At 36.5% G+C, this 22,511-nt stretch overlaps 8 protein-coding genes and 1 long non-coding RNA gene across 11 annotated transcripts; 4 read left to right on the forward strand and 5 right to left on the reverse strand.

Annotated features, from left to right (window-relative positions):
* Positions 1–72: 72 nt before the first annotated feature.
* Positions 73–1,869, forward strand: LOC104764378 (thioredoxin-like protein CITRX, chloroplastic). The gene is made up of 4 exons (XM_010487900.2): positions 73–427; positions 738–860; positions 1,396–1,476; positions 1,572–1,869. Exons 1-4 carry the CDS (start codon positions 197–199, stop codon positions 1,686–1,688), a joined length of 552 nt encoding a protein of 183 aa, XP_010486202.1. The 5' UTR covers positions 73–196; the 3' UTR covers positions 1,689–1,869.
* Positions 1,870–1,945: 76 nt separating this feature from the next.
* Positions 1,946–3,354, forward strand: LOC104764380 (GATA transcription factor 15). Its single transcript, XM_010487901.3, has 3 exons — positions 1,946–2,496; positions 2,589–2,789; positions 2,892–3,354. Exons 1-3 carry the CDS (start codon positions 2,476–2,478, stop codon positions 3,150–3,152), a joined length of 483 nt encoding a protein of 160 aa, XP_010486203.2. The 5' UTR covers positions 1,946–2,475; the 3' UTR covers positions 3,153–3,354.
* Positions 3,355–5,574: 2,220 nt separating this feature from the next.
* On the reverse strand, positions 5,575–6,319 carry LOC104764381 (uncharacterized). Its single transcript, XM_010487902.3, has one exon. It carries the CDS (start codon positions 6,180–6,182, stop codon positions 5,721–5,723), a length of 462 nt encoding a protein of 153 aa, XP_010486204.1. The 5' UTR covers positions 6,183–6,319; the 3' UTR covers positions 5,575–5,720.
* A 2,592-nt stretch (positions 6,320–8,911) lies between these two features.
* Positions 8,912–10,844, forward strand: LOC104764382 (protein DEHYDRATION-INDUCED 19 homolog 4-like). Of its 2 annotated transcripts, none has more exons than XM_010487903.3 (5): positions 8,912–9,334; positions 9,423–9,592; positions 9,969–10,046; positions 10,178–10,443; positions 10,533–10,844. In XM_010487903.3, exons 1-5 carry the CDS (start codon positions 9,259–9,261, stop codon positions 10,636–10,638), a joined length of 696 nt encoding a protein of 231 aa, XP_010486205.2. In that variant the 5' UTR covers positions 8,912–9,258; the 3' UTR covers positions 10,639–10,844. The 2 variants fall into 2 exon arrangements, with proteins under 2 accessions (XP_010486205.2, XP_087358202.1); XM_087502076.1 differs by having other exon boundaries at positions 8,930–9,334; positions 9,435–9,592.
* On the reverse strand, positions 10,809–11,896 carry LOC147920087 (uncharacterized). Its single transcript, XR_015591118.1, has 2 exons — positions 11,805–11,896; positions 10,809–11,532 (listed from the first exon to the last, which is right to left on the reverse strand). It is a non-coding gene; the product is annotated as an uncharacterized LOC147920087 (long non-coding RNA).
* Positions 11,897–12,304: 408 nt separating this feature from the next.
* On the reverse strand, positions 12,305–14,789 carry LOC104764383 (putative polygalacturonase). 2 transcript variants are annotated; one of them, XM_010487905.3, is made up of 6 exons: positions 14,367–14,789; positions 13,822–14,151; positions 13,615–13,735; positions 13,333–13,507; positions 13,179–13,249; positions 12,305–13,086 (listed from the first exon to the last, which is right to left on the reverse strand). In XM_010487905.3, exons 1-6 carry the CDS (start codon positions 14,370–14,372, stop codon positions 12,443–12,445), a joined length of 1,347 nt encoding a protein of 448 aa, XP_010486207.2. In that variant the 5' UTR covers positions 14,373–14,789; the 3' UTR covers positions 12,305–12,442. The 2 variants fall into 2 exon arrangements, with proteins under 2 accessions (XP_010486207.2, XP_010486208.2); XM_010487906.3 differs by having other exon boundaries at positions 14,371–14,631.
* A 1,372-nt stretch (positions 14,790–16,161) lies between these two features.
* LOC104764384 (uncharacterized) lies at positions 16,162–17,593 on the reverse strand. The gene is made up of 4 exons (XM_010487907.3): positions 17,290–17,593; positions 17,105–17,156; positions 16,949–17,016; positions 16,162–16,708 (listed from the first exon to the last, which is right to left on the reverse strand). The coding sequence occupies exons 1-4, from the start codon at positions 17,428–17,430 to the stop codon at positions 16,283–16,285; spliced, it is 687 nt and encodes a 228-aa protein (XP_010486209.1). The 5' UTR covers positions 17,431–17,593; the 3' UTR covers positions 16,162–16,282.
* Positions 17,594–19,391: 1,798 nt separating this feature from the next.
* Positions 19,392–20,676, forward strand: LOC104764385 (uncharacterized). Its single transcript, XM_010487908.3, has one exon. The coding sequence runs from the start codon at positions 19,921–19,923 to the stop codon at positions 20,527–20,529; it is 609 nt and encodes a 202-aa protein (XP_010486210.1). The 5' UTR covers positions 19,392–19,920; the 3' UTR covers positions 20,530–20,676.
* A 4-nt stretch (positions 20,677–20,680) lies between these two features.
* On the reverse strand, positions 20,681–22,217 carry LOC104764386 (multiple organellar RNA editing factor 3, mitochondrial). The gene is made up of 4 exons (XM_010487909.3): positions 21,639–22,217; positions 21,441–21,538; positions 21,112–21,177; positions 20,681–21,019 (listed from the first exon to the last, which is right to left on the reverse strand). Exons 1-4 carry the CDS (start codon positions 22,004–22,006, stop codon positions 20,826–20,828), a joined length of 726 nt encoding a protein of 241 aa, XP_010486211.1. The 5' UTR covers positions 22,007–22,217; the 3' UTR covers positions 20,681–20,825.
* Positions 22,218–22,511: the final 294 nt, after the last annotated feature.

Genomic DNA, 22,511 nt, shown 5'->3' on the forward strand with positions numbered 1-22,511 from the left:
ATAGAATTAAGACATGAAAAACTGCATTGAGTAAAATAAAATTGACTTTACCTGAGCCTTAAAAAGTGTACAAAGACAAGAACTAGTTCACTATTGTCCAAGTACGAAAAAAGTAAAACACTGTTGTTCAATTGCCTTATCGTCTAAAACCCCTCAAAAGGCGAAAAAACTGAAATCATTATTGCAGTCATCGAAAATGGCTCTTGTTCAATCCAGAACTCTTCCACACCTCAACATCCCGTTGTCGCCGGTTCTATCCTCCATTCATGCTCCGTCGTCTCTCTTTCTCCGGAGAGAAATCCCACCGGTAGCCTCGCCGTTCTCCTCCTCCACCGCCGGGAACTTTCCCATCTCTCCGTTGACGCGCCCGCGGAAGCTTCTCTGTCCTCCTCCTCGCGGAAAGTTTGTTAGAGAAGATTATCTTGTGGTACAGCCAATTTCTCTCTCGCTCCCATCTCTCCATTTCGTAATTTTTCATGTTTGTTTTCGTTTTACGACTTCTCTTTTCTTCGTCTTTCTGGGAAATTGAATTGGTTGGACGCAAAATTTCATCTTGCCCAGAAGCTGAGCATTCATGTAGTCAATATAAGAATTTGGATATATGGTAGCTTTTATCAAATGCTTCAGGATTGAGATTCCTTTTATTTGAATCTTATGGATAACTCTTGAGACCATCAAGTGGGAGCTTTACTGATCGCTAGATGTTTTTTTTTTTCCTTTGCCTATGGTTTTGGCAGAAGAAATTCTCAGCTCAAGAACTTCAAGAACTGGTGAAAGGAGACAGGGAGGTGCCCTTGATTGTAGATTTTTATGCGACATGGTGTGGACCTTGTATCTTGATGGCCCAGGAACTAGAAATGGTACCATAGATTCTCATCACTCATTATTTTATACATTCTCCATTTCATTTGCTTCATGTATAGACTCTAGAATGCTTATATATATTTACACACAATGGTTCTTGTTACTGGTTCTTGTTATGATAAGGTCGTATTACAAAGTCTAGTGTAGAACTATTGTAACTAGCCTAGGAGTTGAGCTGTGAATTGTAGCTTTGCTAGCTCAGCAACAAACCTTACCGTTTGTTGAGAGCTCAATGTTTAAACAGGAGCTATAAAAATGTATTTGTTTATGGTCTTGGTTTGGCAATGGACCAGAGTTGAAAAACCCTTTTCATTAATCAAGTCTCTTCTATGGGTTTAGTTCTTTGATGAATTATGTATATGAGTTTACCGGTTCCAATCTTAATAACTGTTTCACCCATCCTACATTTTCAAAAGACTTGTTTTGAATTGTGAGCATCTACTACTTCTTGATTAGCTTTATCTACCCGCTTTTACTCTGTTTCAATCTCATTACACTCGTGTTTAAATAGTTATGCTCTTTGTGAAACAGCTCGCAGTAGAGTACGAGAGCAATGCAGTAATTGTGAAAGTCGATACAGATGACGAGTACGAGTTTGCACGCGACATGCAGGTAAACAAACTGTAACTTGCAGGTTCAGATCTCCTTGCAGCATTAACAATGCAACTCATTTACAATAACCAAAAAAAAAATCTTTGTGATGGCAGGTTCGGGGGTTACCAACATTATTGTTCATCAGTCCTGACCCAAGCAAAGATGCAATAAGGACAGAAGGACTAATTCCATTACAGATGATGCGCGATATCATTGACAACGAGATGTGAAAGTCTTTTGTCTTGTTGCTTTTAGGATTGAATAGAATTCGCCGTAATTTAGGATTGGTACTGGGTTATATTTTGCATTTGAGAGAAAAAATGTCATCTGAGGTTATCTTTTAAAGACATTTTACATGTATGCAATGTTAGTTATGAGCCGTTGATCTGATCAGTTAGAAATTTTGACGCACATCTCTATCTAAATCACGGGTGGCGTCATTAAAGACTTTTCCCAATTCTTAATTATAAACACCATTATTATTATAAAAAAAAAAAGGCACCACGCCACTCGAAATGGCGCCCAAATTATGCGAAAGTTTTTTTTCAATCAGGATCGAGGGAATACTTGGCGGGCGGCACTAAAATGATCCTAGAGTAAAGAAATCAGGGGTAATTTCGTCATTTAACACATTACAATTGAAACTAGGGTTTAGCTTAGCCGGTCGAAATTTCCACTTATAATTGGTTTAGTTTTGTGCGGTATCTCTCTATCTGCTGTTGGTTCGTTCGTTTCTTTGAACCCAAAATAAAAGTAAAAATATATATATATATATATATTAATAATCTCTGTTTCTCCTCTGACACTCACTCACTCTCTCTCTTTCTCTCTCTCTCTCTGTTTCTACTTTCAAGATTCAAATTTTTTAGGGTATCCTGATCCACTCTCGTCTCTTTGATCTTCTTCTCAACTCTTTATCTCTTCTTCTTCATACTCTGATCTCTCTGTTTGAAATTCATATCTTCTCGAATTGACAACCAGATCACGATCCAGATATTGGAGACGAAGTTTTTGGTAATGCTAGATCCAACCGTTAAAGTGAGTGATCTGATTCCCTCTTCTTGCTTTTTGATCTCTGTTCTCTCTATTAGTGATCCGATTAAACGGTTTACTTTATGTGTTTTGTTTAGGTTTTCGAATCAGAAGAAGCGATGGGAAGAACATCAGTAGATTCGATCGAAGAACACAGTAGTAGCAGCAGCAACAGTAATGGAGGAGGTATCAGCAGCAACAGTAATGGAGGAGGTATCAGCAGCAACGAGAAGAAGAGTTGTGCTATTTGTGGTACTAACAAAACCCCTCTTTGGCGAAGCGGTCCCGCCGGTCCCAAGGTTTTTTTATTCTCTCTTCCCGATCTTGAAGCTTTAAAACCCAATTCGAAATTTCGATCCGATCTGATCTGATCTGATCTCTCTCGATTGATTTTTGTGTAGTCGCTTTGTAACGCATGCGGGATCAGAAACAGGAAGAAAAGAAGAACAGTGATCTCAAACAGATCAGAAGATAAGATGAAGACGAAGATCAAGAAGAAGAAGAATCCAAAGTTGGGTGACTCGTTGAAACAGAGGTTGATGGAATTGGGGAGAGAAGTGATGATGCAGAGATCAACAACGGCTGGGAAAAAACTCGGCGAAGATGAGCAAGCCGCTGTGTTACTCATGGCTCTCTCCTATGCTTCTTCCGTTTATGCTTAAAACCGAATTATTTTTCACCCTTTATTAATAATGATGAATTTTTGTAGGATATGTTGTTAATTGTGTAATTTTTGTTCGTGTTTTTGCGTTGTTGAATTAACTTTTAAATTTTCAAAATTTTGTATCACTGGTTTGTATCTGTGTGAATTGTGATCAATCTCTTGGAGAAGAATGAAAGGTCAAAGATAAGATAATTTTCTTACTTGGGACAATTATTTTATTGGAAGCTTTTGTCTTTATTAGGACAAGAATGAAGAGGAGACTGCCTATCTGTCAAGCACATTAGATTTGTGTCTTTTTTTTTTTTTTGAAAATTTTTTAGCTAAATTTGTGATGTTCCAATTTGCCGCTTCTTTTCAAGTGAAAAAGAACCAAACTTTCCTATGTACTTTCCCTCCCTTAATTCAATTTTTGTTGTTTTTAATAAAACCTTACTTATAAGAATGATCATGTAAGTTCAAAAAAAAACAAACAAACCTTCTTTGGGCACCAAAGACCCATATGAGTACTGCAGAAGAATATAATACTCTTAGAGTTTAAATTTTGTTGCTTGATGGTGTTTGTTGTTTCCAATCATTTCGAAAGTAAAAGGGATATATGGATATCTAAAGATTGCTTTGTAAGTTATTCTAATATTAACAAAAAGATCTCTCAAAGCGGGACCAACAACAACAACAAAGAGCTTGAACTCAATGCGAATGTTATGGGGTGATCTCTACATTTGCAATAAATGTAGCATACAGTACACGGTATGTTGGCCTATAGGCTATAGTAACCTTAGTTGGATGTGAAGCAGACGATTTCGAATCATATTACATTTTTCATAGGTGTCACGTGACTGGTCAAAGGGTTTGACTCATTCATCCCATCCTATTCGCATTTCACCCAAAAAAAAAAGTATATTTACAAATGTATCTATATATGAAATTGGGCTGACCGGCCCAACGTTTTTGTTAAATTGTTACAGATCAGATAGCTTCGTCATCTACTACCTTAATCGACGAATCTTGAGGTTGAATTGGTTCCGACAACTTTACCTAGATTTTCCTATCTAAAAAGTCCTGGAACCAACTTACTTACATAAATTGAAAATAACTTTTATTTTGTCAACTCATAAGGGCATAAAACAACTTTTAGTCTCTACTTTAATCATTTGTTTTTCCAAAACAGTAACATAATAGATAAATACACCATTGGATAAACGGATACCATGTTCCTCAAATAGTCGAATCAATTCAAAGTTAATTATTTTCTTCGCTTTATCCCCTTTCCCTCTTGAAAACTACAGAATCTAAAATAGATGTTCTTTATCATCAAAAGTAAATTAAAAAATGCCTACAACAAAAAAGATTCTACCAATAATTTGATCACATCAATTTCCCCCCATCAGACGACTATCAGAGGATCCATAATCTTACAGATTAAAAAAGAAAAACTACAAAGTTACTATAAAGCAAAGCCCAAAACTTAAAAGGGCAGCCTAGCCCAATAGATACAATTGACCGGTTCGGTAAAGCGATTTAATCTCGGTTAACTCTCTGGTTAGGCTTTTGAATTTGTTCCTTACGAGTAAAATGGGACACTCGTGAAGATTTAAAGAAAACAAAACACACGCAAAAGAGACTCAGATAGTAGATACTGACAGACGTGGATTGGATAGATTGATTGATAATCCAGTAGTCAACTAAAATTCAGTATTCCAATAATGCAATAAAGAAGAAGAACCAGGTCAGACGTCAGAACATTGTACCGGATTATACCGAATTTGTGTTAGATCGGCTTGGTGGGGAGCGAGGGACCACAACAAACCCATTACTACTCGCACGTGCTAGCCAGCTAATATTTTCACATTTCCTTTAAGAAAGTTTTAAAAAAGGTAGGCAATCTAAATATTGAAAAGAAAAAGATGGAACAAAAATTAAAGGAAGAAGAAGATACGATCACATGGCCAATGAGTAACTCATGGCCGAAACTTGAGCTGTTGGTGGTTACTACTCACTTGATCTTTGTCCTCAGCAAATAATTTCCTCTTATCGTTATATGTAAGTTTTCATATTTAACTTACTTCATTTAAGAGGAAAGGATAAAAGTTGTCTTCGAGCAAAACTGACCGTCTAATTTATGAGGCGATGTTCAGCTAACGACAATCACATCAAATGTCACACAAAAAAACTAACAGTACTAATTGATTAATTTTGCGCCAATGCAAAATTACGTGGATGTATTTAACAGAATATGAATCATATAATTCTCGCATAGTTCGTTTATTAACAGATAATCGAACCGACAAAATAGTGCAAGTGAACTACTACTTACCTTGTACTTCATGCACACAGACACAGTAACTGAAGCTCAAGTTGTGCCACAATTACTTAGATATACATATACTAATATATATAATCTGAAGATAGTTTACAAAGAGTAACGTATAAAATGTTCTTCATTGATTAAAAATATATATATTAAATACAAATTGTCAACAAAAATGTAAAAAAGATAAGTTAAAAAAGTAAAAGATAATTCAGTTCTTGGTACATTTATCCAGGTAGGTAAATCAAGATGAGTCGGTCACACAAAGCAGAGCAAGACAACGAACAGAGCAAAGAGAAGAGAACCCTGTAAACGATCCGATCCAGAATCTAAATACCCCTGCTGACCCTGAGGAGGTGTGTGATAGTAAAACGGGAAGTAAGGAACGATCGGATTCGGCGGTGGCGGCGTCCCGTAATTTCCGTAGTAAGGAGGCGAATAATAGTAACCTTGTCCACCGTCGCCGCCGTAAGGAGGCGGGTACTTAGCACCACCTGAGCTGGAAGGAGGAGGAGGTGAGTAATAATAAGAACCACCGCCACCGGAGCTTGAAGACGGAGGTGGAGGAGGATAAGAAGAAGATGGGACAGGATTGCAAGGATTGTCGCAAGAGGAACACATTGTGCAAGAAACAGTTTGGTCTTTTGAAGTCACAGAGAGAGGCAGTGACACTAACAGTACAAGAAGAGCTGACAGAGTAGAGAATCTATTTGCTTCCATTGTCAGAAGTTTTTGTAGTCTGACAAATATGAGCTATGGAAGATCAAGTGATAAGGAAGAGAGAAGATGAAAGGAAACGAGAGAAAGAGAGAGAGAGAGAGAGAGAGGGAAGAAGAAACACACATTCAGAGGCTCAGAATAAGAGTGAATTCCTCTTTTTATTAACGAATTTAATATATGTTATTTTAAAAATTCATCAAATCGAAAAATAATTGTTCATAGTAGTATTAAAAGATTTTATTATTAGTATCAAAAGTTATGCGCATTTGCCATATATCGTTTTCATAAATTTTATATTTCATAGATATATTCGTACACTGACAGTATCTCAAAAATGTTGATTTGGGTAGTTTAAATCTCTGTAAATTTCTTCTTTATAATATATATTTCTCTCCTTCTGAAAATTTGATTACATGAAATAATTAATTATCTAGGACATAAATTAATTTAAAAGAGACTAGAGAGAAAGATAAATAACACGGAAGAAATAAAACAGCGTAATTTTGGAGAATGTAACGCGGAGCAGATACGTTTGACATCTATAACCAAAGATTTGTGTAATAAAAGCACTGAAATACTCGGTAAATGCCAAATGGTAACATGTATTGTAAGTACATATCAATTCTAATTTCTCAACCGAAAGTTTTGAGATCATCCTTCTTCTTTTTTAACATATAAATAAACTAGTAATTTGGAGTCTTTGACTTTTACAATAACCTTTATAAATTTTATCTAGACCTGGTTTGGACATGGTGAAAAGATATGCACGTCTATAAAATCTTTACTTCTTTTGTATAAGTATACATAACTCAAGTAAAGATTCTGTGGCTTCTAGTTAAATCTATGAAATGAAGTTTAAATTTTCATATATACCTTTACATCATGGTTATTAGGTAAGTAAAAAATGTTATTAGTTTAAATCTATTCCGGCTCTTCGTGAAAAATGGATATACGATTTTCGGATTTTAAGTAAAACAAAAATCTTCAAATACAATTGTTTATTGTTAGGCGAGGAATATTTTATACGTGGCACTTAATGATTGGTGAGTAGAATGAAAACACGTGGCTATGGGAAAGCCGAATGTTTTGGTGCTATTTCGTTGAGTTATGTATCTTATACAAAAGCAGTAACCTAAGAGGGCCAAGAGCTAATGAAATCAAATCTTCATACAACTCTATTTAATTGTTAGAGTAATCATGATAATACCTGAAAATTAAAGCCTATGTTCTTTCAACAACAAAAGTACAAAACATTTATGCCTTAACATCGTTGTAATCAGCGTTAACAACAATTTCTCCACCTTTTTTTTAGGTCCTAAACAACTTTGGGTTACACTTATCTTCTAACTAATGTCGCTAGCGTCGGCGTTTCAAGCAAAGGGGGACACATTCGTCGGCGTTATTATTTTCAGACGGTGTTTTCAAACCATGTCTTATTACCCTATCAAACAAGGCCGACATATGATTTGTTTCATTATTCGTATGTAAGTCAATTTCATTCATACATGAAAAGTAAAAAACACAGCTCTTCGAAAATGGGTTTCACTTTAAAACATTTTAGCAAATTCATTCGAAATATTAGAACAGTTTATAATTCTCTTCTTTTCTTTTCATCCACACTCCCAATCACACCAGTTGTGTTGTATTGTCACAAAAATCTTCGAAATTTGCATAGGTGATAGAGACAAAAAGGGAAAATGTTGTCTGTTGATTGTTTACGTTTATGTACCTAACGTGAATGGTGAAGTGAAATAAGCTTGCACTATGAAAATGAAAGAGAGGATCAAACAAAATCGCAAGAAAAAAAAAAGAGAAAAGAAAGCTCTCTATATTTGTTGGTTGCCAAACATTAATTGGATTCTTCCTTGTTTGTTGATAAAAGATCGTATTAATTTCACACCACCACTTTATTCCCCTCTTCCCTCACATGCAGCTATTTTTCCAATACCTTTTTTAATTAAAATTTTGAGATGACTCATGTCGCTGTCGAGTTTTTTTTTTTTTTTTTTTTTTTAATTATGAGAAAAGAATAATTCGTATGTGAATCACCTGTTACAATATTACAATTTTCTTAAACTAATTATAACTCCTTCAATCAAATCAAACCATTTTCAACCAAACAGTTAGACATAAAGCTTATCTGTGAGATATAAAAGACAAAAAAATTTCACTAATTTGCAATAAATAACTCACAGCCCATTTATACACCATTCTAACTTTTTAATTAACTTATGCTTAAGATTTGGAAGCAATAAATTTAAAGAAAGTCTTATTATGAGCAATTGATCATTTTGGCTACAGTCACTATTCAGTACTAGTATTCTGATTCAGTATTCACTAACAACTAGTAGTAATTGAAAGTTGAAAGTTGAAAGTCGAAAGTAACAAAAAGCCTTGGAATCGCCGACAAAACTCGTCACAGCAGATCCTCCACAACTTTTACAAGGATGGTTATATAATGATATACTAGATGGGTATTTGTGGTAAAGTTTTAAATTGAGGAAATAATTAAAGCAGTTTATTAGATTCCTAAAATTAATTAGTAGGGTATTAATAATTAATAAAGGTGGGCAGTTTAATTTCTCAGGCAGGGACTTTGCGGTAGACCAAAGGCTACACGTGTGAAGCATTACAACATAACCCCTTTCCTTTGTTTGGTCCAATCGAAACCAAACCGCGTGAAGTGAACGACTTGTGTAATAAAAAGGACAAAAACTATAAATAAACATAAAACTGAAGGGTATAACAGGTAAAAACAAAAGATTACAATACAAAGCATTTGTCTTTCATGTGTCATCATCTCCGACTCCGAAGTTGTAGTTCGGTGAAACAAATTAACAAAGTCTCTCGCTTCTTACCCCCCCCCCCCCCCCACTCTCTCTCCATCTCCTTCCATTTCTTCTTCTTCTTCTCTCTTTCTCTCTCTCTCTCTCTCCCTCTCTCTCTCTCTCTCTCTCTCTCTCCCGTGCTTCTAGGGTTTCGTTGATAATCCACATTCAAATTTCTCTCCTTTTAATCTTTTGTATTATTATTTCTATTTTTCTTTTGGTATAATTCTCTGTAACGATCAGAAGATATGGATTCTTCCAATTCATGGATCAATTGTCCCTCTGTTTTCTTCTCTTCTTTGAGACGGTGTCAATCCCGATCAGGTTCGCGCTACTTATTTAATTGGGAATCTCGTGTTTTTGTTTTTTAAGATTTTGTCATAAGATTTGATCTTTGGAGTTTTGGTGGCAGATTTGTATCTAGGAGGAGGAGGAGGAGGAGGAGGAGGAGGGTACGAGGATCTTGAAGGAGAAGACGATTTGAAAGCTGAGTTTATATGCCCTTTCTGCGCAGAGGATTTTGACATTGTTGGGCTTTGTTGTCACATTGACGAAGAACATCCCGTTGAAGCCAAGAACGGGGTAATTCAAATGATTCATACCTTCTCTAGCTAGCTTTAGGAAATCCTGATTAAATTGTTAGATTCTACCAAAGCGTTGGTTTTTATTTAGAAAAAAAATCAATGCTTGCTTGAAAACTTGAAGATGTTGGTTGTGCTCTTCGTGTGATGATGAAATGTTTGTTCTCTGGCTACCTGTGTTGTTTGTTTCTTCTTATCAGATGAGCACTGTGTATTCCATTTAGCAGCCTTGTGAATTCCAAATCTTTGGAATATTTCGTTTATTCGGTCGGTAAAAACTAGTGATCTTTTTATGATCATCCAGATTGAAGCTACTTCTCTGTTTGCTCTTTAAAAACGTGGACTTGAAAAAATGTCTTCTTTGTTTTCCTCCCCAGGTCTGTCCTGTATGCACTAAGAGGGTGGGATTGAATATCGTTGGCCATATTACGACGCAGCATGCCAATTTTTTTAAGATATCCTTTTCAAATTTCAATATCTGATGCTTAAATCTGTTTATAGCTTCTTGGTTCTCTATAGTACATATAATAATCATTTGGTAGAACTTAGAGTGGATTTGTTTATTTCCTTGATGAGAGGTTTTTACGTTCAGCGAAAGAGAAGGTTGCGAAGAGGAGGATATAGCTCTACCTATCTCGCCTTGAAAAAGGAACTACGGGAAGCAAACTTACAGTCTCTTCTTGGTGGTTCTTCGAGTTTCACTTCTTCAACCAATATCGATTCTGATCCGCTGCTGTCATCCTTTATGTTTAGTCCTCCTTCACTCAATGAGTCTGCAAACAAAGCTGCTACACCTGTTGTGACTGAAGAAAACTCAGCTACAAAAGTCTCATATAGAGAATCTCTCAAAAGGTATATATTGTGATCCTCTGGTGCCAAGAAAGCTTTTTTACATAGAGATTCTTTTTTCTCATTTGGTCTTTTGGCTTTCGTTTGCGCAGAGACATTCAAGAAGCTCCACTTTCAGGTGAAGATCAAGAGAAGGCGAAAAAGAGCGAGTTTGTGCGGGGTATGTTGTTGTCAACCATGCTTGGAGACGATTTCTAATTTTCCGTTAAGTCCCTTCGCCTTGTTGCGGTTGATGCATGAGGCATAAGGAATCTGAGGTTGAAATTTGTTAAGAGTGGCCATAATGTATGATGCGAAATCTTGTAAGTTAAAGGGGATGGAGAGTTGCATCCATATATTATTGTCGTTTATACCTTGGAACCTTTATGTGCATAAGCGGAATAAAGTACTTCCCTTATTCGAAAGACTACTACTACGGACAGGGTTTCTTTTTTAAGGATGATAACAGAATAGTTTGTCTTACAAAACAACTACTACGGACGTACGTACTGTAGTCAGTCACAAAGACAAACAATTAGGAAAGCTGCTCATCATCAGGATGACTTGAACACGGCTCCATAACAGCGACTCCACCGGCAGCTTCGATACTGGTAATGATTTCAGTAGCTTCCTCCTTTGTGACACCTTGTTTGATGAGGAAGTTGGGGACGTTTTGCACACAAAAAAAGCGATGGTGCCACACCCAACTGATCGGACAATGATTAGAGCACTTTTACATTACTAAATTTGGCCCGTGCAACTGCTCCAACCACATGCATCCTTTTCTCTGGGTCAAACTCGACCAACTTCACAGCAAACTTGTCCCCGGTGTCTATTTCCGGGAGAGGAGGAGGTTTTGGAAGGCCCAGCAGCTGACTGAAGATATAACCATATTTTACCTTTTCATCAGGATGCAGTCTTTTCATAGCCTTAATCAAATCCATGACGAAGGGCCTCGGCCTCGGCCTACCAAACGGATCTCTTGCCACCAAATGAACGACAGGCCAATTCTGTGTAGTTTTAGGTGGAACTCGAGGCCCAGTCACTGGAGGTTTAGGTAGGAAACGACCACCTTTCAAATACCAGCTCATGGCGGACTGTGACTAGTGACTCCTAAATATAGAGCCAGAAATTAAAAACGATATCTAGAATAACAAAATCTCGCAAGAATTTATTAAGAAAAATGATGAATAACTTCGGTATCAAGCAAAAGCAGAGATTCAAAAACTAAGTCTAAATACTCTCTTTCTTATTATATAAGCTCCAAAATCACTCAAATAGGATCCGAGAATCACAGATAAGTGATGTGATAAAAAGAAAGATCTGAAAGCGAAGAATGATATATGAGAAAAAAAGAAGAGCGTGTATGTATGAGTATGATTTACCTCCGGCTAGCTTCACCGTCTCTAGGTTGATGTTGATGATCAAATGACAGACAAGACAGAGAGGGTTCTAGGGTTACTTAGGTGAATTTCGATTTTAAAGGGGTTACAAATCTACGAAATGGCCTTGGGCCCCCAATATTTTAAAACATCATCGAAATAAAAATAATATTTTCGAAAATATTCAAACTTTTTAAATATCTATCTGCTATCTTTAGTATTATCATCATCTAGACTAATACTATATAAGATTTATTCGGGTATGGAACATGGTCTACTACTACATAAGATTTATTCGGGTACGTAGACCATAGACAGGCTAGCTCATAGTTAGCTCCAGACGAAAGAAGAGGAGAGGAAGAAGAAGTCTTTTTTTGAAATTTTCAGATGCTATTGAGAGATAAATGAAGAAATGAACCTGTACAGAATTCTTATCTCACAATATGCAAACAACATAGAATAAAAATAGTAAACCCGAATAACCAAAAGAAAAATGTATGATCTAAGACAAATGTGGTTTTATCTTGCGGAAAGAATCTGACCTAGCTAACTTCACAAAAATATGAAATGAATCCTAGAAAAGAATCTCAAGAAAAGTACTTCTTGCTTTTTTTTCTGTTTTTGCAGTCGCTTTCATAAAATTAGACTGCAGCTCTACCGTAAGCATCATCATCATCATCTCTCTTCAGCTCGGGACACGGTTCAGGAATGACGGACTCTGAGGACCCGTAAACATAGGAACATTGCCAAGAAACACTACAACCTGAGTTCATAGACAAAGAGACATTCCACAAAGCCACTGAGGTAAATGGAGACTCTTTGATCCCAACCAATTTCCCCGCAACGCCGATGTTTACTCCAGAAATCTTGTTTAATCTTATGTGACTCACAAGTGGGAGAGCATTTGCGTCGTATTTATCATCCGGATGAGATCCAAAGCTACCATTAGCCACAATGGCAGTACCTATTCTCGACATATCGATGTTTGAAATATCAATCTCTTTGATGTAACCACCTCTGCCTTTCGTGGTTCTAAAGGCAATGCCGGTTAATGAGTTGTGCAAAAAGGCGTTATCGACCACGACATCGGATATTCCACCGGACATCTCACTGCCAAAGGAGATAGACGAACCAGAAGCTCCTCGGAGGTAAACATTTCTTATATGAACATTCTCAGTGGGACGGGAACAGGCGATTCCATATTCATCCCAACCGCTTTTAAGGGATATGGCGTCATACCCCACGTTAATGGTAGAGTTTTGAATGCATACATTATCAGAGGAATCTGAGAAACATAGCAAAACAGAAGACATTTCATTTTCTATTCCATACACAATAAAAAAAGGTTTTAGTGTATAGAAAACAGAGCCAACTAACCTGGTACAATGCCGATTGTATAAGGAGATTCAGGGGAAGAATGAGCCAATATCTTATGAATATATACATGACTGCAGACATAAGGATAGAAGTTAGAACCAAGACTTTATCATTCCAAAAAAAAACAAAAAAGCTTAGGCCTATGAGATCTTACCTAGAGTAGATTGAGTGGATTGTATGAGCTGGAGCATTCAAGAATGTAAGATTCGAGACAATTACATTTTCGGATAAAATAAACTCGATGAGGTGAGGTCGGTTATACTTTAAGGAATGAGAAGTAAACCGATCCCACCAAACCAAGCCTTGTCCATCTATGGTTCCATTATCACCTAACCATGGGGAAAAAAACAAAAGAGTAGCCACATCAAGATTTGAAGTATATTTAACAAGAATTGGAAAAATGAGATGAAAGATTTGAAGCATTGTTTTGTGTTACCTGTCACAACAACATCATGTAGCATGTTAGCGTTGATCAAACTCTTGTATCGCTTCCCGGGCAAATCAAGTCCCCGTCCATACGAAGGTAACGGATCAACAACTTCCCAATGCGAAGGATCCTTATTTTGGAGTAACAAAAATTCATCACATGCAACAAGTAAAGTAGAATTGGGTTTTCAGAACAGCTTTAAAAAAAAAGAAGCACCTGAGAGGCAACTATAACGGCGCCGTTTTCGAGAAAGAGGGTGAGATGGCTGGTGAGGCTGAAACTACCGGTGAGCCATCTTCCCGGGGGAACATAAAGCTGGGCGCCACCTTTGTCAGCGAAAGACATCAGGTAGAAAACGGCGTTTTGAAACGCGAGAGTGTTGAGCGTTCTGCCATCTCCCACCGCACCAAAATCTGTAATGGAAACACTGTGTGGTCTCGTGCTCAATGATCTTCGGCTAAGTTCGTCGCATATTTTCCCGGCGCCGTCAACTTTTGCGTTAACCGGAATCAGACTGGTTAATGCCAGTATCAAGATTATTGCCACCTGTTACAAAACAGGAAGGAGACAAAAATCTGTGTGTTTAAAGTCTCCAAAATATGACCTGTCACAAGCTTAAATTGAGATGAGAGTTACAATTTTGAGCTCTGTGTAACTCAGAAACAGAAGCTAATCCTTAAAAGAAAGGATGAAGAGTTTGGTTTTAAAAATCGACCAATCCGAGATAGGGGCAACACAAAGAAAAGAGAGAAAGCACTTACTGACATCTTTATTTGTAGCGAAGCTGTCGGAACAAATAAAAAGAGAAAAAGCTATAAAGTGAAGAACTTTTTTGCGCCAAATGTAATCAGACACAAAGAGAGAGAGAAGAATCAGAAGTAGAAGAAGAAGAAGACGAAGAAGAAGAAGGAGAAGGGGTTCTCTCTTCTTTGTGCGTAAGCAGACCACACAGAAACAGAGAAGCTTTTTTTTTTTCTTCTTAATTATTATTATTCTGAGACAAACAAAACGGTATGATTGACAGAAAAAGACGAAATTTTTTATCAATTTACAGATATATAAATAAGGAAGGAAGAAGATTGACGCAGAAATGACAGCCTTATAAAATGATTTTGTTAATGCAAATAAAGGAAAATAAAATAAGAAAAAATGGACACAAAATATAGAGAAAAAGGAAAGAGATTAGAAGAAAAAATGGTATGTAATCATTAATTAATTAATATGGGTATAATCAATTTAAGCAATTAATATCGAAATTTGTCTTATAGACATTGATTAAGGGATCTGGTAACGTATTTCTCTTATTATTATCGCCGACAAATCTTCTCAAGCAAATAGCGAGAGTCGAGAGAGACATATGGCTGTTTCAAGCCAACAAAATAAAAATATTATTGTAGTTTTGTTTTAGACAATGCATGTGTTTTTTTTTTCTTCATGCTATTTAATCAATGATCATTTTTTTGGCTGAATTTGAGACTTTTATAACATGTGGATGTCAAAAAAAAAAATGTTTCTGACTCTAACAATACCATCGGAATAAAAAGAAAAAAGCTCAGAATCAGATACAATGAAAATAATAATTTTGAGTAGGAGGAATAATATAAAACATTCGACTTGTGAAATACCACAAAGGGAATAGAAGAAAATGGTGATAATAAACAAGACTGTAAATTGTAGGGGGGAATGAGAAAGGAGCATGTGGACTGACAGCGCGGAAACGGGGCCCACTCCAGTTTGCCAGCCTGGCACTTTTTTTTTTTGTGTCGTCTAAATCAAAATTAATTAACACAGCTGATGGTATTATTATTCCAACTCTGTTTTTCATAAACAGAAAAATAATTTGTGTGACATGTACGATTCAAGGATCCAATTAGTAAGAAAACGGGCTAGGGCCCAATATGACCGACCCATATATCCCTTTGATGATAAATCGGCAGTTTAATTTTGCGTTTTGACACTATCAAACAAGTAAGAACGAAGAGAAAATCTATGGTAATGGTGTGTATGTTGCTCACTTGCTCTATGTTTGGTGGTTTGTTTTCATCTATGGTAAGCTAAAATTTGTACTCTTTTTTCATACAATTTTACAAGTCCTACTTATTATTAACGCCAAGTTTGGCCTAAACTCATTGACTGATCCACTAACAATCCTGATTTAATGAGCCGTTGGTTTGTTTAATTGACCGAGAAGAACATTATTAGAGATAATAATACTTTAACTAAAAGGGTGTCAATTTTTTTTGTAACCAACAATCGAATGAGATACATTATGGGCATGGCTGTCCATTCGGCTACATAAACTAAGAAAGACTAGTTTTCAATGAAATACCGAACCTCAGATCAGCCATTGCGATGGTAACCAGTTCAATATACCAAAAATAAAGAAACACATTATAAATTTTGTTTTGCGTGGATTGATTGAGTGTGTCTTCCCATAGATCCTATCATTCGAATGAAATCAACTAAGGTTCCGTGTCTTTCAACTTTGGCTAACTTATCATTGTATAATTTGTATTGATGTGATTTAATAAAGAAAACAAGAACAAGAAGATATGATTTTGTAGTCGAAAGATTTGAATAATGAAAGAATACAATGAAGCTACCAAATTCAATAGATATTTTCTCACTTATTTGAGCTAAAAATGTATAATAAAAGAATAGAAAGAAAGCTACATTATCACGATGAGTGAACACAAGTGGATCTGCTTCTCATAAACATGCCCCAATCCGACAAGTTGTTGTCCAACACCCGATTTCTCACATGTGGATAACCCCATAACCTGTAATCTGATGGATTAAAAACAGGCGACTCTTTATTTAACCGGTTTCGGTTTGGTATACTACCATAAACAGGGATTTCCTCGGTTATGTTCCCCCTGAATCTTGAACTATTGGTTTTAAGACATCTCTCTATCACCTTGTTCTCTTCCCTGAACTTGTCCCTAATGTCCCTGAGGGTTTGACAGAACCGGTTCGGTTTAGAATCGTTGCGGTTCTCTTTGGTTTTGTGCGAGACTCGGCTGCTGCATTTTAGACAAATGTTCTTTCGTCGGTCCGTGTTGAAGCATCTTCTTTTTGTTTCGTCTGAAAGACATAAGTAAGCCTACATGCGTCGAAGCCACAACATTAGTAAAGTAAGCATATACCTGATAATGCTCATGCTCTCTAGTTAAGTATATCCACACAAATACACATTTTTTTTTTTATTAATATTAATGTATTATTATTTGTCTCTCATGAGAAAATGATAAAAATATATACTACATGACTACATGTCAAGAAGATTGCTAGGATTTTTGTTATATATATAATTGGGATAAAATTAACAAACAAGATAGCTGACCTCGTGGATGAGCTTAAAAGCAATATCTGCTTTTGGGTGATTGTTTTTATCAGGATGAACCTTCAAAGCTGAAAAGATAGCATAGCTTAAAACTAATTCAAATGCAACAATGAAATCAAAATCATAATCGATAATGAAACTGAAACAGAATCGGACCTAATTTGTGATATCGTTTACGTATGACCTTGACCTCTGCATCTTCTTGGATCTGTTTTTTTTAAAAATCAAGATCAATCCAATGTTCTTTGTTTCTTTTTTTTTTTTTACTTGACTTAAACGCAACCAAAAAGCTCGTCCAATCTATTTAAAATAAATTGAGAAAAAAAAAGGAAATAACATACACCGAGAATGAGATACCAGTCGATGAAACACGAACCGGAGATGCGATTGATGTGAATGCAGGAGATTGGTGATCTCGATAGGGATAGAATATCTGAGACCAATGCCGATTTTGGATCCATTCCGGGTCGGATCTTACCCATTTATGCTACAAATAGTTTCAAGAACCTTTTCCAAGAAAATGGAGAGGTGAAGGGAACAAAAAATTATGGAAGGAGTGAGTAGAATAGAGAGAGAGAGAGAGAGAAGACGTTAAGAGAAGGCAGGCAGACTTTGCGGGATTGACATTTTAAATTGGAAGAGATCAGAGAGAGAGAGAAACGTAAATTAATCCTTCTACGATAAATCTTTTCTCCTTCGAATTATTTAGTTTACTGGTAAAAAACTAAAAATCAAGTTAAACAAAATTTATTGAAAAAAATAAAAACAAAGAACGAGTAAAACTAAAAGGTGGGATCAGTCGTTTAGGCTTTAGCCACGTTTTAGCTCGCTTTTAATTACTGCAAAGATTGTACTGTATATAATAAAATCCTACTTAAACAGAATTATGTAAACAAATTTCTTTCTTACTAGAATTCAATTGTTGTAATTTGTAAATTGAATTATTAAACGGATGTATCATTAAATTTTACCGACATAATTGTCGATTACTTTGAAGTTGTTAAACAAAATAAATATAACGGTAATTACACAGCTATCTAGGTTTTGGTAAATGTACTATTTACAAAACTGTTAACATCTATATTTAGGTAAACGAATATAACTTTCATATGTTAAATCATGTTGCATGTTGTTAATGATATCATATATTGTGGTTCCATTCGTTATAGATTAGATTGCTTTCTTTAAGAATATTTAAGAGGGTTGCATGTTGTGGGTAGTAGATTTCCATGTACATAATGAGTGGTTAGGTGAAGTTTTCTAATATGAATGAATTCAATTCATAGTAAAAAAAAGTACTTCATAAATCAGTTACGACGTTAGATAGCTGTTAAATGTAGAGAATTTAATAGTTGAACACGAAACTTGTGATACATACATAGAAGAGAAGTGAACATACACTTTTATGCTTTTATTTGAAATCAAATGACAAAGGTGAATACAATCAAAGTAGATAAAGCGACTAACCCAACTCCTCTTATCTTCTCACAGTTTACATGAAACATATTGAAGCTGAGAGAATTTTATATTGGTTGCCTTGCACAATATTTTCGTATGGGTTGAATCAAAAACCTTGGAAGTCTAATACTCCTTTCGTTTCAAAATATATTTATATATACTGTATATGTCTAGATACACAAAAAGATGTTAATCTGAATATAGTAGTACTATATTAGCTAGTAGTATATCTCTGGCTTTGCTTTGAAAATTGGATTCCGATGGGATTTCGTGATTTGTTTTCTGGTGTTTTGATGTTTGACTATAACTTGAGACAACAAAAACAGTACTATATGAAAGTGGCTTTGGACATAAGCCAAGTATGTACCTAATGTTACAAACACGTTTTATCTATAAGAAAAACAAAAAGAAAAAGCTGAAAAAATACTTAGCGTTTTGAATCAAGGAAATTAATAGTTAAACTATAGGTTTTTTCTTTAACTTGGTTGACTTGTTGTAATGAAGCCAAACAAATTTCAGTAATATATTCCAAACCTAATTCATCACTGCTCAAAATCAGTATTAAGTCAAACATAGCTGTTGTAATTGGTCACCCGAAAGTAATAATCACATGGTGGATGCTAACGTCTTGATTATTAGTAAAAAATGGCCAATTACTTCCTGAACTTTTTTTTTTTTTACTTAAACTAGCTATTATTGATTTTTAAAAAAAAAATATAATCAGTGTTCAGATTGTATCGTAACTAAAAACATGAGTTAAGTCGAATAAAGTAGACATTGAAAATTAACTTCGATGATATATAGATGATAAAACTAAGTAGATGGTGTGGTCTTAGCTATCTTAATTAGGTGCTTCGAGTTATCTGCCCAGTCCCCACCAATTCGATTCGTTTCAAAGGAGACATATTGCGTTCTTTAGCCACATGCTGCGGCATAGACCTTCGTGATCAGATAAAAATATCCTAAACTTAAAGAAGTATAACTAGACCATATACCAATATTCATATTATGTGTTTTTTTTAGAGAAGGCATAACGAACAAACTTGTAAGAACATTAGACATGCAAAAGATGTCATCGAGAATGGTGTAAAAAACTCACATATAAATTTAAATCTACTTTGATTCGAATCATCTAGGTAGAAAAATTCCCTTGAGATATGAATAAGATGAACATCTTCATGCTCCCACGGTTATTGCTGCTTTGACCCATACTTCCTTATATTCATGAATAGAACCCCGCATATTTATTGTAGAATCCCATAAACCCACAGCTTTGGGCTTTCACGTTTTAATGGACAGGACCGGACCCCTTATTGCGTGCTACTCACGTGCGAATACACCAAGACACGTGGCTTCTCTATTCAACGCGCAAATCGATTACGTGTCGGATTTATCCGCCTCCATCGGATCCGAATCAGGTCCCCGTATATATCTCCGTCATTGCCCGAATTTGCCGGCAAGGTTGCAATAATCCGTTATTCGTGGATTTGGGAGATCCTCGTCGTGTATTCATCATGGAGTTCTCTTTAGTCGCCGATACACTCACTGTTTATACGGCTAAGCAAGGTATCGCGTTTGGCAAATCTCTCCTTCAAAGGTTGGATTTAGCTAATCACCTCTCTTTCGCCGATTCCGCCGTAGATCATCAATCTCCCGGTGGTGGAATCGTTCAGTCAACGGCGATTATCTTTCCCGTTGATGCAATCGCTCCTCCACCAGTCAGATCTAGCTCTTACAAGACCATCCGACGGATCCGTAAAAAGCGACGGACGAGGCGAGTTTCGTTTGGCGGTGATGGAGACGACGGGGGAGATTTTAATCGTTTTCTGTTAGATGGTGATTTCGGTGGTAACGACGGTCCATTCGGATTTGGAGGCGGAGGAAACGATGGTGGCGGAAAGGGATGGAACTACGGCGGCGGCGGTGGTGGTGGTTTCGGAGGGGAGAATTGGGACGAGTCTTCGTTTCCGTCTTGGTCGGATCCGGCAATGGAGTTCGTGTACGAAGTGATTTGCTGGATCGCGTTGTCTAATTGTGTTCACTTCGCCTTCAAGAGGATAGTGAGGATCGTGACCGACGGTGAAAGGGAGAAGTTGAACATCACATTATCCCCTGTGTGCTGACAAATTCGTGTGATTCCTGCTTGGTTTAAGATTCTTAATCTCAGTTCCAACTATATCAGATGATCTCTCTTGTGTGTATATATTATTTATTATATACATTGTACATATATTTTTAATTTCAATTCACCTTTGAGTTTGGTTTAGTCATTCATTAGAGACAAGAATGATGATTTGATTGATAGCTTCTATGGATAAATTGAAAAATCTCTTACAAAGCTGGCATGTAATAATACCATAACCCTAATAAACTCCATAACAGACGCATAGTTTGTTCATGTCAACAAGGTTTTATTATATTAAGCACTAGGCTTGTTGAACTCTCCGGGAGTTGCTGGAGCTTGATGATGACCCATGGATGGCTCTCTCCTCTCCACTTGCATTGTCTCACGGCGCCTATCATACCTTGGCCTAGACCGGTTCCTAGTCTGGCGCTGTTCTGTGAACCTATACTGTGGTCTGGGTATGACCTTTCCTTCAATGTACAAGTCACCTGGACATCAGAGTCAAAGCCAGGATGGTTTCAGTAAGAATCATATCTCATATCCCAAGTATTCAGAAGAAATCCAAAAAACGTTACATTACCTCCATAGTCTTTGTTTGGTACATCGAGGTATGAATCAGGCAGCACCCAAAGAACACCAGGCAGTCCTAATGAATCACAACTCTGGATCAGATTTCTGACTTGTATAGTAAATATGTTCTCATGATCGTACTAGAACAGACAATAACCGAGATATCAAATGATCAAAGAGAAGTTCCCTCCTAGTCCTAGCAGCGAAACCAATTGAACAGAGCAAAAACCAAAATATAGATACCCTTTTACATTTCACAGCATAACATAAGTAAGTATTCTACCAGAATTGCGATCTCAGATCAAGGAAAGCTTAAACCCCTTATTGAAAAAATGATACCTTTGACTTTGCAAGAAAGCTCTTCAGAGATCAAAGCACCAAAGCCAGTGTAGGTCGAAGTGCAAACAGAGTAGATCTTCTTCTTTGCCTCTTCCTCGCTGTAAAACCATAACCCACAAAAACGCAAATTCATCATCAAATGATCAAACGAATTGGGAAGAATTGAAGCAAAAAATTGAAAAGGAAGAGAGAACTTGCCTGCCAAGGACGGAAGTTAAGGTTTTGACATAAGAACTGATCATCTCTTCTTCAGTGGGTTTAGGATCAGTGAACTCCATGACGATGAGCCAGTGCTCGTAATCGCAACCATCGAGAAGAATCGTCTCCTTAGGCGGACGGTTGCTCCAATTCGGCGAAGGATCGTTCAGCGGAGAGTATCCGGACCCGGATGTCTTGAGTCGGGTCGAGATGTAACACGGGCCTAGTCCGGTTCGGGATGATGAAACCTTTTCAAGCAGAGGCAAAGCGAATCGAGAAAGAGAAGAGAGCGTAGAGAAAGAAGAAGAAGGAGAGGAAGAGAGGGTTTTGTTTAGGAGTGTCGCTAATGAGCGCCGTGTAAGAGCCATCGCCGGTGAGGGTTTCGGTTTCTGTTGTATCTTTCTTTTTCTCTTCAGTCTTTTCCAAATGCTTCGAGTTCGAGAGAACTATATGGGCTAAGTGGGCTTTTATTGTATGTTTTTAATAATGGGCTTTTAGAATTTTAAAATGTCAACTGTATCAAGCCCTTTCGAAGTTTCCAATTATAGCTTGACCAAAATTGTTGTTCATCAACCTCGCAAGTGGTTTTTTTTCTTTCTCAGATGTCTTTTTGTAGATGAATAAAACGTATTCATTTTGTATAAGCTTTCTTAGTGTGAATATGACTTCCTAAGTCAAATCACCTAATCTAAACTTTTTAATTTGAGTTGGCTAACTGTATCCTTGTTTTTTTTGGTTTTTTAGCTGCATATAAATCACGATAACATAATGTAACAAGTTAACAACGATGATTATCGAAATCAAATAAACAAATCGAGAAATAAGACAAATATAGAATTAGAGCATCATTAGTGGAATACCTCTCCTAAGTTA

This window comes from Camelina sativa, chromosome 19 (assembly GCF_030686135.1).
Source record: "Camelina sativa cultivar CO46 ecotype springtype chromosome 19, ASM3068613v1".
NCBI classification, from domain to species: Eukaryota; Viridiplantae; Streptophyta; class Magnoliopsida; order Brassicales; family Brassicaceae; genus Camelina; species Camelina sativa.